This window comes from Triturus cristatus, chromosome 2_2 (assembly GCF_964204655.1).
Source record: "Triturus cristatus chromosome 2_2, aTriCri1.1, whole genome shotgun sequence".
In the NCBI taxonomy this organism is placed as follows: domain Eukaryota; kingdom Metazoa; phylum Chordata; class Amphibia; order Caudata; family Salamandridae; genus Triturus; species Triturus cristatus.
The window spans coordinates 768424638-768440693 of record NC_140582.1 but is presented as its reverse complement, the minus strand read 5'-3'; the positions used below and the strand labels follow the sequence as shown (position 1 = coordinate 768440693).

At 45.1% G+C, this 16056-nt stretch overlaps 1 protein-coding gene across 1 annotated transcript in view; it reads left to right on the top strand.

The window, feature by feature from the left end:
- Window positions 1-12569: 12569 nt before the first annotated feature.
- Window positions 12570-16056, top strand: part of TUSC3 (tumor suppressor candidate 3) — a 1613394-nt gene continuing 1609907 nt past the window's right edge. Inside the window, exon 1 of the mRNA XM_085643291.1 lies at window positions 12570-12710. Within this exon, the coding sequence (XP_085499417.1) occupies window positions 12624-12710 (87 nt within the window). The 5' untranslated portion in view covers window positions 12570-12623. The remainder of the gene's footprint in view (window positions 12711-16056) is intronic.

The window sequence follows — 16056 nt, the reverse complement described above, 5'->3', positions numbered from 1 at the left end:
TTTCCTATGGAAACACGATCCTAACTATAACTATCTACTGGCGACCGCCAGTAGATAATATATATATATATATATATATTCACTGAAAAATCCATAGGTTTCACACATGTTATAGTTAGCGGAAATTTTACTGATAAAAAACCAGTGAAATTGCCCCGTTATAGTTAGTGCTGGCAACTATAACTCACGCGACCGCAATCCTCTGCTGATGCTAATAGTTTATTTAGACACTTATTTGCCCATGTCTTCTTCCATACATTTTTAGCTATACATATATTACAAATATTTTTTTTTCATAAAGACACATATGTCATCAGCAGAAGATTGCGGTCGCGTGAGTTATAGTTGCCAGCACTAACTATAACGGGGCAATTTCACTGGTTTTTTATCAGTAAAATTTCCGCTAACTATAACATGTGTGAAACCTATGGTTTTTTCAGTGAATTTGCAAGGTTTTTTAAATGCTAATTCCTAACTATAACGTGTGTGAAACCTATGGTTTTTTCAGTGAATTTGCAAGGTTTTTTAAATGCTAATTCCTAACTATAATATGTTTGATACCTATGGTTTTTCCAGTGTCTTTGCAAGATTTTTAAAATGGTAATTTCTAACTATAATGTGTCTGATTCCCAAATTCTTTTAATTTGTATGGTTTTTTAAATGCAAATTTTTTTTATGTCATTTTTTGTAAGCCTTTTTATATAATAATTTATGTACTATATCCTGCATTATGGAAAGGTTTTTTTTTTTTATGCATTTTTTTCCGTGCGCGTACGGTAAGCTGACGCTACGCGCTTTTAGGATACGCGTACGGTAAGCTGACGCTACGCGCTCTGGACGTCATTAGTGCAGCGCGCCTACGTGATACGTGCGTGCCGTACGCGTATACCCGGAAGCAACGTCGCGGTTACGCAGGGGCGTGTAATGCGCATGCGCGATACGTGATACGTGCGTGCCGTACGCGTATACCCGGAAGCAACGTCGCGGTTACGCAGGGGCGTGTAATGCGCATGCGCGAAAGTAACGTAAGCGCTGCGTAAGCGCACCGTAAGCGTCACGTGCACGCACGGCAGGTCATGTGACTTACAAAGATCACTTTTTATTGGTTGAAATTACTTTCACTTCCAGAAACTTCCCACACCACACCCATTCCCCTCATTACTGCTTGAAAGAACACCTTTCATTGGTTGAAACTACTTTCAGTTCCAGATTCTTCCCACACCACACCCATTCCCCTCATTTCTGCTTGTGATTCTCTAGGAGCAGGAGCTGGATTGACATTGGGATACAATGGCAGAACAGCAGACCTCTTCTGAGAGTGAGGCCAGCAGCACCACCATGATCCAGAGAAGGAGGAAACAAAAGACTTCTTTTGTATGGGAGTATTTCACTTTTCCAGAGGGGGAGAAAAAGGTGAATGCTCAATTGGTCACTTGCATACTTTGTGATCGTGTTTTATCAAGAGGAAATCCAAGGAAGAAATATTCCTTTGGAAATCACTCTATGAAGAGACACCTTCAGGACAGACACCCAAGGACCTTTGCTCGACATACTGGAGAAAACTCTTCAGTAAGTCACCAGAGCCCAGCCTCAGATGCTCAGCCGAGTACATCATCGGCAGCTCAGCTGAGCCCTTCCTCTGTTGTTGGAGCATCACCTTCTTCTTTTCCTTTGGACATCAACCCTCGATTTGGGAGTGTTGAAATGAGGTGTACAAAATGTGGTGGTCTTATTGTTTTTGGGGAGGTCAGTCTTCCCCTTATTAACAATAAGATAGACCAGCATGTTTGTAGACGCTCATAATATTCCCATTCTTTCTTTCCTCTATCCCTGTATGAACCCAACGGCTCTTATAAGAGCCAACCTTACCTCACAATTTTTTTTTTTTTTTAAGCTTTCCTTTTTGCAAATTTTTTTTTGCCGTGCGCGCACGGTACGCGTAATTCCGCGAATTTCGCAGTGCGCGTACGCTACGCGCATACGGCGATTTTTCGAAAAAAAAATAAATTTCATTTTTGCCCTTGAGGGTCCTTCTGGGACCCCCTGACCAAGGCTAGGGGGTGAGGAACTGTCGAGCCTGCCCCCTTTTCACATTATCCACCTTTTTTATTCACCCCCCTGACAGTGCGAGTGAGAAAATGGCGGCCGCCGCTTCCTGGTTTCGACCGATTCGAATGTTTACTATGATCTAACAGCCAATCAGAATCGCGCTCGCGCACGGCACCGTACGCGTACGGTAAGCTTACCGTAAGCGCACCGTAAGCGCACGGTAAGCTGCCACAGATATATATATTGATTTAAATGCTATTTTCTCAGAATCTACTGAACAGATTTACACCAAACCTACAAAAGGCACTTCCTTGACCTGAGGACTACCTCTCTGCCAAATTTCAAGTAATTCTGTTCAGCCGTTCGGGCTGTAGCTGTGTCTAAAGGTCCTATGGAAAAATGCATGGGAAAAACGCGTTTTGGGACCCCCCTTTTATCTCAGCCCCCGCTTGACGAATCCCCCCGAGACTTTCAAGGTAGGAGCGGAGCGTAGCGCCCCACCTATTTTGAAAAATTCGCGAGGATTCGTCGACCGGCGCCAAAGTTATTCAAAATAGAATGTTGAGGTTTTCCTATGGAAAAGGGGTCCTAACTATAACTACCTACTGGCGACCGCCAGTAGGTAATATATATATATATATATATATATATATATAGTGATATAGTTAACCTATATCACAGTAAGGGGTGCATGCACCACCTTACCCAGACTGCAGTAGCAGACCTGTGGTGTCATGGTGTCATTTTGGGTGGCTTTCCAAGGGTGGCATAATACATGCTACAGCCCCTGGTAGGCATCTAGGGTACCTATGCCCTGGGTACATACTATACCATATACTAGGGGCTTACAAGGGCACCTCAGATCCAATCTGTAATGTACCTAAAGTACATGGATTCATTTTAGAGATGAAGCAGCTATGCTGGGGCCCTGATTAGCAGGGTCCCAGCCAGACTAAAGTAAAAAAAACAGTGAAACACCAGCAAAAAGTGGGGGTAAACATCTGAAGCAGATCCTACTCTCCTACAGCACACTCCACAGTGGCCGCATGGATAGTGTCCGCGTACTGGTGTGGTGTTCCATAGGGTTCCTTGTGTGTTCCTCTGATTGATTTTCGGGCGAATATTTACCAATATGTCACCGAGGTTATTGGTCCGTTTATTGGCAAACCTAGGCAATGGCAAGGAGAGTTTGCCTGTGGAGATGATTTTCCAATGTTTGCTGATGATTCTTTGAATTTTGTTGGACTCTGGTGTGTATGTAGTGACAGGTCATCAGGTCTTCAGTTCTTCTTTGTTTAGGTTCCTGCAGTGCCTCTCTGTTGTTGTTGAGTGCTCTTTTGTTTGATTTTTTGATGATGTTCAGCAGGTAGTCACGGGCTGCTAAGTTAGTACTCAGAGTTGTTGCTTCCTTATTACGTCTCACCTACGCAGCGCTCATGCGCTGCATAGGAAGGAGACCTTTAGCAATTGGCACAGCTTTGGGGGCAAAAACGTGCATGCGTTGCATTGCTTTGAATGGCAACGCGTGCACGTCTGGGGATTCCCTTGCGGGAGCGAGCAGCTGGCGCAATATGTTAAAAATTAACGTGCCTTGCTGCTCGCTCCCGCAAGGGAATCGTGCAGGCCCCCTCCTCTGTCCCCCTCAAACTGCTACCACGCGAAGCGCGCGCGCGCGCTTTTTCTTGTTTATTTGAGCACAGCTCTGTGTGGGCCCACAAATAGGTGCCCTTTTAAACCAACCTTTCTCCCTCCCCTTCTTTTTCTTTCCTCTTCCCGTCCACTCGCTACTGTTTACCTCTGGCCACCACTCGTTGCACACTTTTCGTCTCCTCCTTCTCTGTCCCCTTCTTTTTCCTTCTTCTTCCCGTCCGCTCTCTACTGTTTACCTCTGCCCACCGCTCGTTGCACACTTTTCATCTCCTCCTTCTCTGACCCTTTCATCGTGCCCTGTTCTAGTGCCCGTGTCGCGTCCGGAGTTCCCCATTTAAGCAGGCAGATGTTTCGGTGGCTCTTCCCCCTGCCCCGTCTGAGGCTCCTTCTCCCTGTCTGAGGCACACGAGTCACTCGCGGACCTCAGCGCACTGCCCGACTCAGAAGGCTGCACAGGAGTGTGGGGTTCCGCTGCCGTCCTCGCTGCACCTCCGCCCTTTGTGACAACGTCCTGCATGCCCTCATCGGAGTCCAACCCGAAACCCTCCACTGTCTCCTTCTGAGCTGCCTTCACCTACCCAAGCCCTCCACTCTCTGAACACTTTGAGTCCACCACTGCCTCTGCTGCCCACCTGGAGCCCTCCCCTGCCCCTTCTAACCCTGGGCTGCCCCTTGCACTCTGGTTCCCCCTCCGAGTCCTCGGCTGTTTTGCTTTTTCAGACCCCTCTTCTGAGGACCCTGTGGAGCCCTAAACGGAGCTAATCCCATTTCGCTTCCCTCAGCCGTTCACGACTGCTCCCCTCGGAGGGGTCCACTTCTCACCTTTGACCTGGACACGAACTGGTGCAGGATTGCTTAACCTACCGGAATCTCGCTAATCCACGCAGGTCTATGTTTGACCCCTTACTCCCAAGTGATACAGTCTACCTTTAAAGTTCGTGTTTTGTCTTGTTTAAGTAACTTTTGATCTATTTGAGCTAGAAGCGAAATTGTTTGGGTTGTAATTTATGCAGCAGATGGTGGATTAATAATGGAAATCCATAATCATTCAAAAAATCTGGGGTCCTTCGAGACTCTCCACCCCAACACCCAAATTAATAGTTACTTTTAATCATTTTAATCACATAGAATTTACACCTCATTGCTATTATGAGTTTAAAATAAATGTTTGAGACTATGCTTCGAATAGCACATGAATAATGGCGGACTCTGAATCACAGGAGTCAAACCTTGTTAGTAAAAACACAAAAGGCTCCTTGGCTATCACTCCTGTGCTTAGGTTTTACCATAGTGGTTTTCTCGTGTGAAGGATCTAACCCCTGTATGTGTTATACATAGCTGCCAAGTTCCCCAGGTCCGTGTGTGACTAGTTTGGTCAATGTTGACTTTTTCTTAGAATTCTGGGACTTGTAGTTTTACTGAACCCAGTATAGCACAAGGACTACAAGTCACAGATCTTTGAGAAAAAATCACCAGGGCTGGACTTACTAGTCACGCATGGACCAAAGACCTGTAGCAGCTATGGTTGTATGTATGTAGTTTCTCATTTTGTTCAGTCCATACGTGTAATCTCACTTTACTGTAAAGGCTAAATGCAATAAAAACAAAAGAAAAGTGTTTAATGGAATTCACAGGTAGGGAATTTCCGCGTCAGACACAGGGCCTGGTAAATATTCCTGGAAGCAGCTCCTATCTGAAGACTGCAGAACAGCTTGTCTTTGTGCATGGACACCAGAAGGCAGGCTGGATACAGCTATCAGAAAGAGCATCCCGCTAATAACAGCCCCAAGAGTACATGGCTGTTTCATACATGCAAACAACACGGAAACATCCGAGAGGTTTTGCCCATTGACTAACCAACATACGCTTATAGGCTTAGGCACCATTCAGGGCCGGATTGAGAACTTAAAGCAGCCATGGCAATTTTGACAGACCAGCCCCGCTGCTACATTTGTTACTGGAGTGCAATATAGCAGCACTACCGCACAACCAGCCCCCAGTAACAACAAGCATTGGCATAGCCAATAGGTCTCACCTTTGGGACCTTATAAGTGTTTAGCCATGCAACAGTTGATGCTGTTGCGCCAAGTATATTGTGCTGGATAACTAAACACTTATAAGGTCCCAAAGGCGAGACCTATTGGCTATGCCAATGCTTGTTGTAGTCAGTGGTCATCTCACAGTTCCTGCGGAGGCATACAAATTGGCCGAAAGGTAGGTTGTCCCTTAGTGCTTTCGGGTGTTGGCTCCTGTAAAGTAGAAGGTTATTACGATCTGAAGGTTTTTTGTAGGTATGAGTGGATAGTCGTCCATCCCTAAGGGTGATGGTAAGGTCGTGGAAATGTATCTCTGTAGTGGACACAGTCCTAGTAAACCGTGGATAAGGGTCCAAGGAGTTGACCCATGTAAAAAAGTTGTCGCATGTTTCAATATCTCCTTTCCAGAAGATGAGGATGTCATCTATGTAGCACCTCCACAAGATGATGTTGTTCGCATATGTTTTATTATCTGCAAGGTGGAGGCATTCGAATTCAGCTACATAGAGACAGGCCAGGCTCGGCGCGAATGTGCTCCCCATGGATATGCCCTGGGTATGGTGGTATAACTGTTCTTGGAACTGAAAGAAATTCTCGCACATTGCTAGTGTGGCGCATTCCATTATGAAAGCCACCAGACTCTTTGACGTCCAATTTTCTGCTAGGAGGCGTTCTTCTACCACTCTGAGGGTCTCTGTCTGAGGAATATTCGTATATAGTGCCTCTATGTGTCTGGGATTGGTTCACTGTTAGAACCACTGAGCAGATTCTGCGACTGCTTTTTTCAACCATTGGTGAAAAAAATTCCCTCGTATCTACAAGACACAAGAGATGTCCTGAACCTCATTTCCAACACCACCGGAAGTGAAGAAATACACCTCCTGATGACATTGGATGTGGAGGCACTCTACACGAATATTCTTCAGGCAGAGACCCTCAGAATGGTAGAAGAACTTCTTGCTTACATGTGTATCAACATATCGTCTCCTCCCTACAGTCAATACCACTGTTTAGAGACACTTTCTCTCACCTCTGTTTTAGATATTGGCAGAGGCCACACCCCGTACCACTAATGGAATGTCTCTTTATATATATTTTTATGTATTTGCTTTTGTCTTGTTCTCTCTTCGTATTTCCTGATCTAGTTGGTGTGAGACGGTGGCCTAATATATGCTGTCCACTAGTTCTAGTGGGCACCTTGTATCAGTCCAAACAACCCCTTATGCGATACCAAAGGGGATGATGGACGGAGCGTTTGAGCAAATCAAACACTCGCCCCCAGTCAACTGATCTGGGTTTAATCCATCATCATTCTTTTGCTCACTCCACCACCCCAGTTCAGACATGGCCATATGCAAATCAGTCTGACCCTGTGCCTCATGGGAACAGTCCAGCCCGAACTGCCAAGCCATGTCTTCCCTGGACCGGGAACAAGCATCCTGGGACCGGTTTCGGGTTCATAACCCCTCATCAGCCAGGCTATCTTGAATCCAGTGGCAAAGTGAGCAAGGGACCCACGTCTGGGCATACGCTGCCAACTTAGGGCGAACAAAGCGATACCAAAGGGGATGTTTCCGGTCCAGGGAAGGCATGGCTTGGCAGTTCGGGCTGGACTGTTCCTATGAGGAACAGGGTCAGACTGATTTGCATATGGCCATGTCTGAACAGGGGTGGCAGAGTGGGCTAAAGAACGGTGATGGATCAAACCCAGATCTGTTGACTGGGTGTGAGTGTTTGATTGGTTCTGATGCTCCGTCCATCACCACCCCCTTTTGTACCACTTTGTTCGCCATAAGTTGGCAGTGTATGCTCAGACGTGAGTCCCTTGCTCACTTTGCCACTGGATTCAAGAACCCGAAACCGGTCCCAGGATGCTTGTTCCCAGTGTTGAAGCTGTTGTGGATGTCTGCGATCTTGCGGTGGAAGAAAGTAGCCAGCGAGTCGCACAAGTCTTGTGAGGGTGGGATGTCGTTGGTGTTGGAGCTGGGGTTGGAGAGTTCCTTCACGATGTTGAAAAGCTCTTTGCTGTTGTGTGCGTTGTTGTCTAGGTGGTCTTTGAAGGAGGTCCTTTTGGCGGTCTGATGAGGTGGTGGTGTCTGTGGGTGGTGTTCTTGTGGGCTGCGCAGTTTTCCGGTGTTCGTTCACGGATCCAGTTCTTCTCTAGCTTTCGGCAGATTTCCTTGGAAGCCTGGAGGTCTTCGGAGAACATCACTCAAATACATCGGTAGATTTTAAAGAAAGAACAGATCAGAACATGAAGAGTTGCGGTCATCAGGTGTCTTGGATGGTTCTCAATTCCACTCTCCTGCAGCGCTATAAAATTTTGGAAAGCAGCAGCCAAAGAATTGAACAAAAATTCTTCATGATAAGCAAACATATAACTCTTTGATGGACTCTTTACTGTGATCATGGCTTCCTTTTCCAATGATTTCTTCCAGATCTATGTTTCAAAATGATACAAAAAATAATAAGAATAAAGTTTTTTTAATAATTATATCTTTTATATACACATGTTTACATAATGTCTAGAACTAGAATTTTATGATGGTTTGCCATCCTTTTATGATTTTTAAAGAATCAATAAAAGTATTTTTGACTTGACACTCAAATACACACCAAGCACCTGTTGCCCACATACACACCAAGCACCTGTTGCCCACATACACCCTTCACATACGGCGACCTCAGATCAAAAGAACTCCGCAAAAGAAGCCACCAGGCCCATCAGACATTGCAGCGCCGGTTCGACGAGGAGTGCCCTATGATGAAGCATGACACCCTAGCAGGTGTGTGAGGGCATTACGATCTGAAATACAGATCTCCCAGCGATAAATACTGTAGGCATACAGTGATATCTTACACGTTTTGCCATGACAGAGGAACTGATCTCCTTCCGTGTTTCAGATGTGTACATAGAGGAGCATAGGAATAGGACCTCTATAAATATTTAGCTCTTTTGTTACCCCTTTGATTACATCTTCCAAAGGCTACCTTTCTTGATGTTGGGCTGTCGACGTGGCATGTCTGCTGAGGACTGTTAGCATGTGCCACTCGTGGTGAATATTGCATCGTTGCTGGGAGGTAGGTACTTGGTCTATTTGAGGTAGATATGGTTGATAGTAGATCGAGGTAGATGTTGCAACGTTGCTGAGGTAGGTATCAGTTGAGGTACTTGGTCTCTTTGAGGTAGATATGGTGTCTTGTATCAGCTACCTTAGAACTGCCCTGCTAGTGTTGAGAGCGAACATGTTCATAGGATGGTTGGATCCCGCGACTGTCTTCTTTTGGTGGAGCCGGGTTGTGACGTTTCCATGTCTAGCACTGCTGGGCCGTCCAGGAATGTCACCTGGTCCTTGGAGTCCATGAAAAAGAGGTGTTTGCCTTTATCTATTATCTTGAATTTTGCGGGGGCCACAAATGAGAATTGGATGTTCTTGCCCCTGAGCCAGTCACGTAAGGCGAGGAAACCCTTCCTTGTGTCGACAGTGGGTTTAGAATAGTCTTGTGTGAGGATGATCTTGTGGCCTTTCCAGCTAATGTGGTGATTTTTACGGGCATAGTTAAAAATGGCCTCCGCGTGCTGTGATCTCAATGGTTGCATATGATAGGCCGTGCTGCTTGGATTGTCGTGGCTTTGAAAGTGGGAATTCTGTGAGCCCTGTCCAGCTTAAATTGCCGATCGAATTTTAGGTTGGTGAGATTGGGGATCAGGTCTTCCAGGAAGGCAGTGCATGAACCAGCTGCATCCTCTGACCCCTCCGGGATCCCTAGTATACTGATGTTCCCTCTTCGGTTGCGGTCCTCAATCTCCGCTGTCTGCTTCTGGAGTGACGCAGTAAATTTTGATATAGCTTTCAACTCCTTGCTTGAGTTGTGGGTAGAGTCCTCTACATCGCTGATCCTTTGTTCAGCTGCCACGAGTCTGATGTTCACTGAGTTCAGGTCCGCTCTGACCGCTGTAATCTCCAGTTGAATCGCGTCTGTGGTGTTCTTCATAGTTTTTGCCAGGTCGTGAACGTCGGCTAGCTTTTTTAGGATCATTTCTAGGGTGCTGTTGACATCTGGCTTTTGTTTGATGGGGGAGTCCGATAACACCGGTTTGCCTTTGCTCTTCTTTACCTGTTTTTGTAGTCTCAATTCTCTGTCCACCATGGTTGCTTGGTGCCTTGCTTGCTGTCTTAAATTTCCTCTGTCCCTCTGTTCTCTTGCCGATGTTGCTGTTTTTTCCATCCACTGTCTCTGTTGTTAGCCGTTGCGATCTATTCGTTCTCCTATCTCTAGTAGTCTCTAGGGTCTTTCCCACGAAGTGCCGCCGATATCCCTGTTGTCGGCCCCCCCTTCCGCTGCAGTTTGCTCTTCGGGCCCCTCAGGTTGCTGTGACTTAGTGCGAGGAGGCTGTATACGGTGATATTTGGCCAGAAGGTCCAGCTTGTTTCTACTTACGAACTGTGAGTATGCGCTATCCTTACGTTATCTTTGCTGCACGGCCCAACTTTCCCAGCTTGGCCCCCTCACTGTGAGTCTTCATGCGTGTAGTGACTGTCTCCGCTGGTGTCGTTAGGATCACGCAGTCCTGGGTTCCGCTGGTTCCCACACTGTGATCTGCTCACCTCTTTAGAAAGCTATGCTGTTTTCTATTACGTTCACTAGAGTGTGCTGGCTCTAGCTGCTGCTCTAGCGGTGCAGGGGGCCTCGAGGTGCAGCACCAGTGTTTCACCTTAGAATGATGTTGTCTTGCGGCGCTCACTTTAATTTCACTTGGAGGGTTTGCCGCGCAGGTAAGCGCCCATTGCTACTAATTTGCGAGATTTTTAGTATTGCAGCAACCTTGCAGGAACTTACAGCAGTTGTACAATGCTCCGCAGCACCCTAACCCCCTTATATTGTGTTGCTCTGCAGCCAAACTGTACTGTAATGCACAATAGAGATTGATTAGCTAATCTATCTACATGTATATCCTCATTCGTGTTGCTGGTACTCGTACCTACAATGGCTCTTGCGTCCTCGATTGCCTGCCCCCTACCGTCTAGTATCCCTATCCGCTTAGTTTATGTATGTGTACGCGCGGCTTGTTTGTTCCTGGAGTTTGGCTGAGGTCCTGTGGTTTCGGCCGCCATTGCTCGAGGTCTGCTCTACGCCTTATAGTTTCGGTTTCACTTTGACTTTGAGGGGAGATCCCATTTTTGTCGTCTTCAGGGCAGTCGCCTCCTTAATTCCTTCTTTCCTTATGCCCTTGTGGGGGTTGCGCTGCCTCGTGGTTCCAGTACCCCGCTCCCAGTGCTCCGGACTTCCCGTATAGATCGCACGGAGCTGAGTCCCATATGCTGCGGGCGCCTTTGTTTTCCACCGCTACCGCCCTTACTATTTCGTCCTCGCGACCTCTCTCTACGTGCGCCTGTCCCTGCCCACAGGGTTTCTATCTGCCGTCTTTGGTTAGCGGTACCTGCTGTTTTAGGGTTTCCAGGCACTGTCGTGTCTCGCCCCGGTGGCGCCTCAGCTCCGTGATCGGTTTCGGTTCCACAGCGGTCTAGGGTGCCACCATTTTCTCCTCGCGTCCCTTCTTGCGCCACTTTCTAGTTTCGGTCTTTCCCTCATTTCAGCTGGCATCTAGGTCTTCGAAGGGAGCAGCGTCCCTTGGTCGGTCCCTTCCGACGTTCGATTTTCTAAAGCTGGGTCCTTTTTAGACATTAGCAGTTGGAGTATTTAGGGTTCATTACTCCGTTACAGCGGAGCAGCAGGATCAGGCAGCCATCTGCTCTGCCGTCCAAGCCACGCCCCCAAGAAACACGCTTTTTTAAGCCAAAAATGGCTTCTTTTTTTTAGCTCTAACCCTTCTGAAATTTACTCTGCATCAATAGAAATAACATGGAAATTCATTCTCCCGATTATTTAAAAAAATATCTCCCACTTAACTCTACAAAAATGTTGGCATCCGTGGCGTAAGTAGAACTTTATATGTTGTCTGCATTTATTTTTTAATATGGCCTTTCTGTGTTCCTTTACTTTAATTATCAGTAAGGGCCAGGGGTCATTATGGCAGCTGATTAAAATATACAGGTTTTAGGTGATTTTTCACATTTTTGTACGGCAGGGACATTTAATACCGGTCATGCGGTATAAACAATCATCATGCTTGATTGTACGTGTGCTAAGTGAAGTTCACACATAAGCAGACTCAAAACATGGACATGTCGTCTCACGTAAGCAAACTGAAAACTTGGCAGCTATCCGTTACGTATCTAGAACACAACAGGTGAGCTTTTTTGTAGATTGAGTCCACCAGTCTTCTAACTCACAGCCACTTAGAATCGCTGGCGCCGCATACAGGATCTTTACCTATTGGCAACGGACCTGGATTCAGGTACTCCGAGCGGCTGTTCGTTAACATGGAAACACACTGCGGCCATCTTTCTATTAATTGTTGCACTATTGTAAACAAACCACCAGAGCATAATAATTTTGTGAAACCGTCGCTCGTATAATATTCATTCGAGCCTTTGGATTGCGTTTCTCTATAACATTCATTTAGATATAAAAAAAAAATTATATGTGTGAAAACGTCCATATGTCTATTTGAGTTGAAATTGATAACTTTAACCCCATTTGCGCATCCCCTAAAAACGAAATTCTGTAAACGCTCAAACGTTTTATTAAGGTTCAGTCCTCCTCTGTTTCCAACGTCAGTATGGATAGCGGAGATGCCTGAAATAAGCCACGCCTCCCAATTTCGTAAACTGAGCTCAGCGCTCGTGGTTTGACTACAGTTCCCTGAATGCCGTGGTCTCCATTCTTTGCGTCTGATTGGTGGTTTGGTCGGCCAATCGTGGAAGAAAGTGTCGGTACTGGTCCACAGGTGATGCGGGAAGCAAGCAATAGCATTGAGAAAACATGGCGCTGAATCTAAGGACATCATTATGGCACCTGCTGCCTATCCTGCTTCTTTGCCACTGCGGAGGCGGGCAGAAGAAAAAAGAGGTAGACTAAAAATCATCAGATGATTATTTTTCTTTACTTACATGCGCACCGCAGAGTGTATAATGCATGGCACGTTTCCAAGCCGAACAGACAGCTATAAGGATATATTGTAGGGGTGCTTTTAATCTAAGCCGTAGATTTGAATAAGCACCGGTTATTTCATACCATATCCCAACATTGCATCTTGTGTGATTAAACAAATTACTCACTTGATCACGTACAGTCATTCATTCATCATACTAATGTCTGGGTCCACGTAGTTGCACACCTATTGCACGTGGCTTTTTAGCATCCTGCTTCTCAAAATATATGGACTGTTATTAGTTTGTTTCAACGGAGGGCTGCCAAATGAAAACTTGAGATTGACGGTGCATGCTCTGTGTATGGCTTGCACAGTATTCTTCGCATATGTGAAGCAGTTTGCAAACTCGGTTTTGCATATCTCTTTGTTGTCACTTGTTGACACTCACTCAGTCTCGTCATGGTGTTTCATTTTAAAGTTGCGCCCCGTTATATACATTTCGCACTATATTTGAATGTATTCTTTAAACATTGAAATATGTAAACTACACTCTAATGGAATTGATAAAACAATGAAAATTATGCATGAACATTTTGATTGTATATACAGTACCTGGGTGTTGCCACATTCATTCTACAGGAAGCTAGAAATAATATTTTGTTTGGTGTGCGTTCGTTATTGTGGGATAAGATTTCATGATTCATGCGAGCAAACTATGTGTTTGCTAATTTATTAAGTCGATGATGGCTTGCTTGTCTTTCTTAGTCCTAGGCCAGTGCTCACAAAAATCTCAAAATCCTATATGTTGGATGCGAGTAGTTCCTCTTGTGCTGTATTATTTCTTTGCATTGTACAATTTGTGGTTTTGTTTTTCCATTCAATCAGTACTACTCTTTTTAGAATTCAAAATATTATAAAAATAAAGACACACACATTGTATTTAATGATCTATAAACCCTGGGCCCTGAATCACAAAAGTATTTTAGGCACAGACACAAGTTTATGTCTGTAAATACCACCGCATACACCTGCCAAGAACTCGCAATGGGATTCTTGTCAGGTGTGCTTGGATTTGCTGCAGTCGATTTCTGTACAACAAGTACAGAAAATGGGTGTGGCAAGGCGTAGCATGCCTTCTAAGATCCAAAACACATACACACTTCTACATCTGTTGGCATTCACTAACTCCAGTCTGACACACACACTTGGAATTTTAACACGTGATGCTATACTGCAAATCTTTGTAAGATGAAACATTTACGTCTTGTTTTGAGATCTTTAAATGAAATATGGATCAAGCGTAATTGTTGAATTCTGTGCTTTCCTAATGTAGCGCTGAAACATGGAGGTAATGAAAGAAGTCACTTGTCTATAACATTTAAATGACACTGCATGTTTTCAGATGAACAAATATGTACTTACATGGATTATGTAGACAGAGTATTTTCTCTGCATTTACTGTAGAATGTGTAAATCCAAATGTTGAACTTCTAGCTCCATGATTTATGTCACGTGTATATATAGTACAAAAAATGGCGTTTCTTTGTTGTGATCAAGGCCGGTGGACGTAGCCGAAGAGCGTTATGTGGCGGTTTTTAATAAAATGCAATAGCGAGCACCTCGGAGTGTCAGCGTGAAGAACCAGAACCTTTTGGACCTGGCGGCGCAGGGTACGCCTTAATCTCCTGGGTTCTCCTGCTTAGCTACACAGAGACACGGGGACACACTGTCAGCGTAAAAGATTAGATTTATTGGCTGCAGCTAGTACAGTTGTCCTAGAAGTACACACAGTATGTTCTCAGGAGACTGCCACTTCACTTCGTGGCGCACAATCTTATATAGTATATATGTGACATATACATTAACTAAGAACACACCTAAAACATATAAAAGGAGCCAATAAGGAAAGTTGGAAAACAGAACGGAACCAATAGGAAAGGTTTGAAAACAAAGTATCGAGTAACTCGAAGAAGCCTATCCTCTAACTGTGTTTGTTACCGCACCCCACAAGCTAATTCATTAACTGACTTGTAGCTGTCTTGCAGGTGACGAGATAAGTTTGTGTGTTTTTGGAGGATAGTTGTGAAACAAGAGAATACGAGCAGAGGACAGCGAAGGCCAGACGATAAGATAAAATCAGATGAGAATAGTGTGAACCAACAGATAGTTGAGACAGGGATTAGGAAAACCAGACAGGGATTAGTGTACTCGGCCAGCCTCAAACACCAGCTTTTGTAAACAGAGGCACAAGGTTATTTTAATACACTATTGCAGGAAAAGCGGGAAAAGACTTCGATCGTCGTGCTGCCTGAGTGAGGGCAACGCAAAATGGCGGCGGAGTACAAAATGGCGGGTCGATACGATCACGATCGAAAATCGAAGTTCCTCAGACCCTCCTTTTGCCAGAACTCAGGCAAGATACACAGACTTACATTAGTCTGAGTCAATGTCGATGGCCATGAGGTCATCGAGCTGTTGCTGTAGCATCATTCTGATATTCTCCGCTCTTTGTGACTTGGGTTTAGAGATGCACATAGTAGCACAAAGGTCGCAGATGGCGGGGCCACAGTGCATACAAAGGCAACAAGAGAATACGATGGCTAAACTTACTCCAAGGAACGTCAATACCTTCCAACCCCATTTGGACAGTAGTCCCCAAAACCACTCCAATAATGACCAATCTCCTTCGTCCTGGTGAATCGACTCAGAGATTATATGTAACTTAGAGATAGCTTGGTATACTTTCGGAGCGTCATTAGGTATGAAAATACAGCAACTTGATACGATCAATTTGCACACTCCACCACGGTCTGCAAGAACAAAGTCTAAGGCAACTCGTTTTTTTTTTAAAGTCATAAGACGATCTGCCTCTAGTTCTGCCGTGATATTACTTAAGGCTCCTACAGTGATGTCTATGGTGGTTTCTACGACACAAACCAGTTGCCTTATATTTCTGCTGTTGGCCATCGGACCCCAAAAAGGAAGAAATCCTTTGAGGAAATCTCCTCCCTCTTGTCCTGCTGTGTCCTTGGAATTAATAATCCCTCTGCCATATCTGTTTTGATGATGATTTGCAGAAGCGGTGTATGTAGGGGGAAGAAGGAAAGCTATATAACAGGTACCAGAAAAACCAGTTGGCAACCATGTGTAAGCCCTATTATAACAGATGAAATATGTACCCTGAGATGGTACTAGAGGCGGTGAATTCTGAGAGGAGTAGACATATGTGTGGGAACAGCTATTTCTTTGTACGGTGTCAGCAGACTGACCATTTATCTGTAGACAGAAATTACCCTGATGTGGTATAGTCCAAATTGGTGAAGA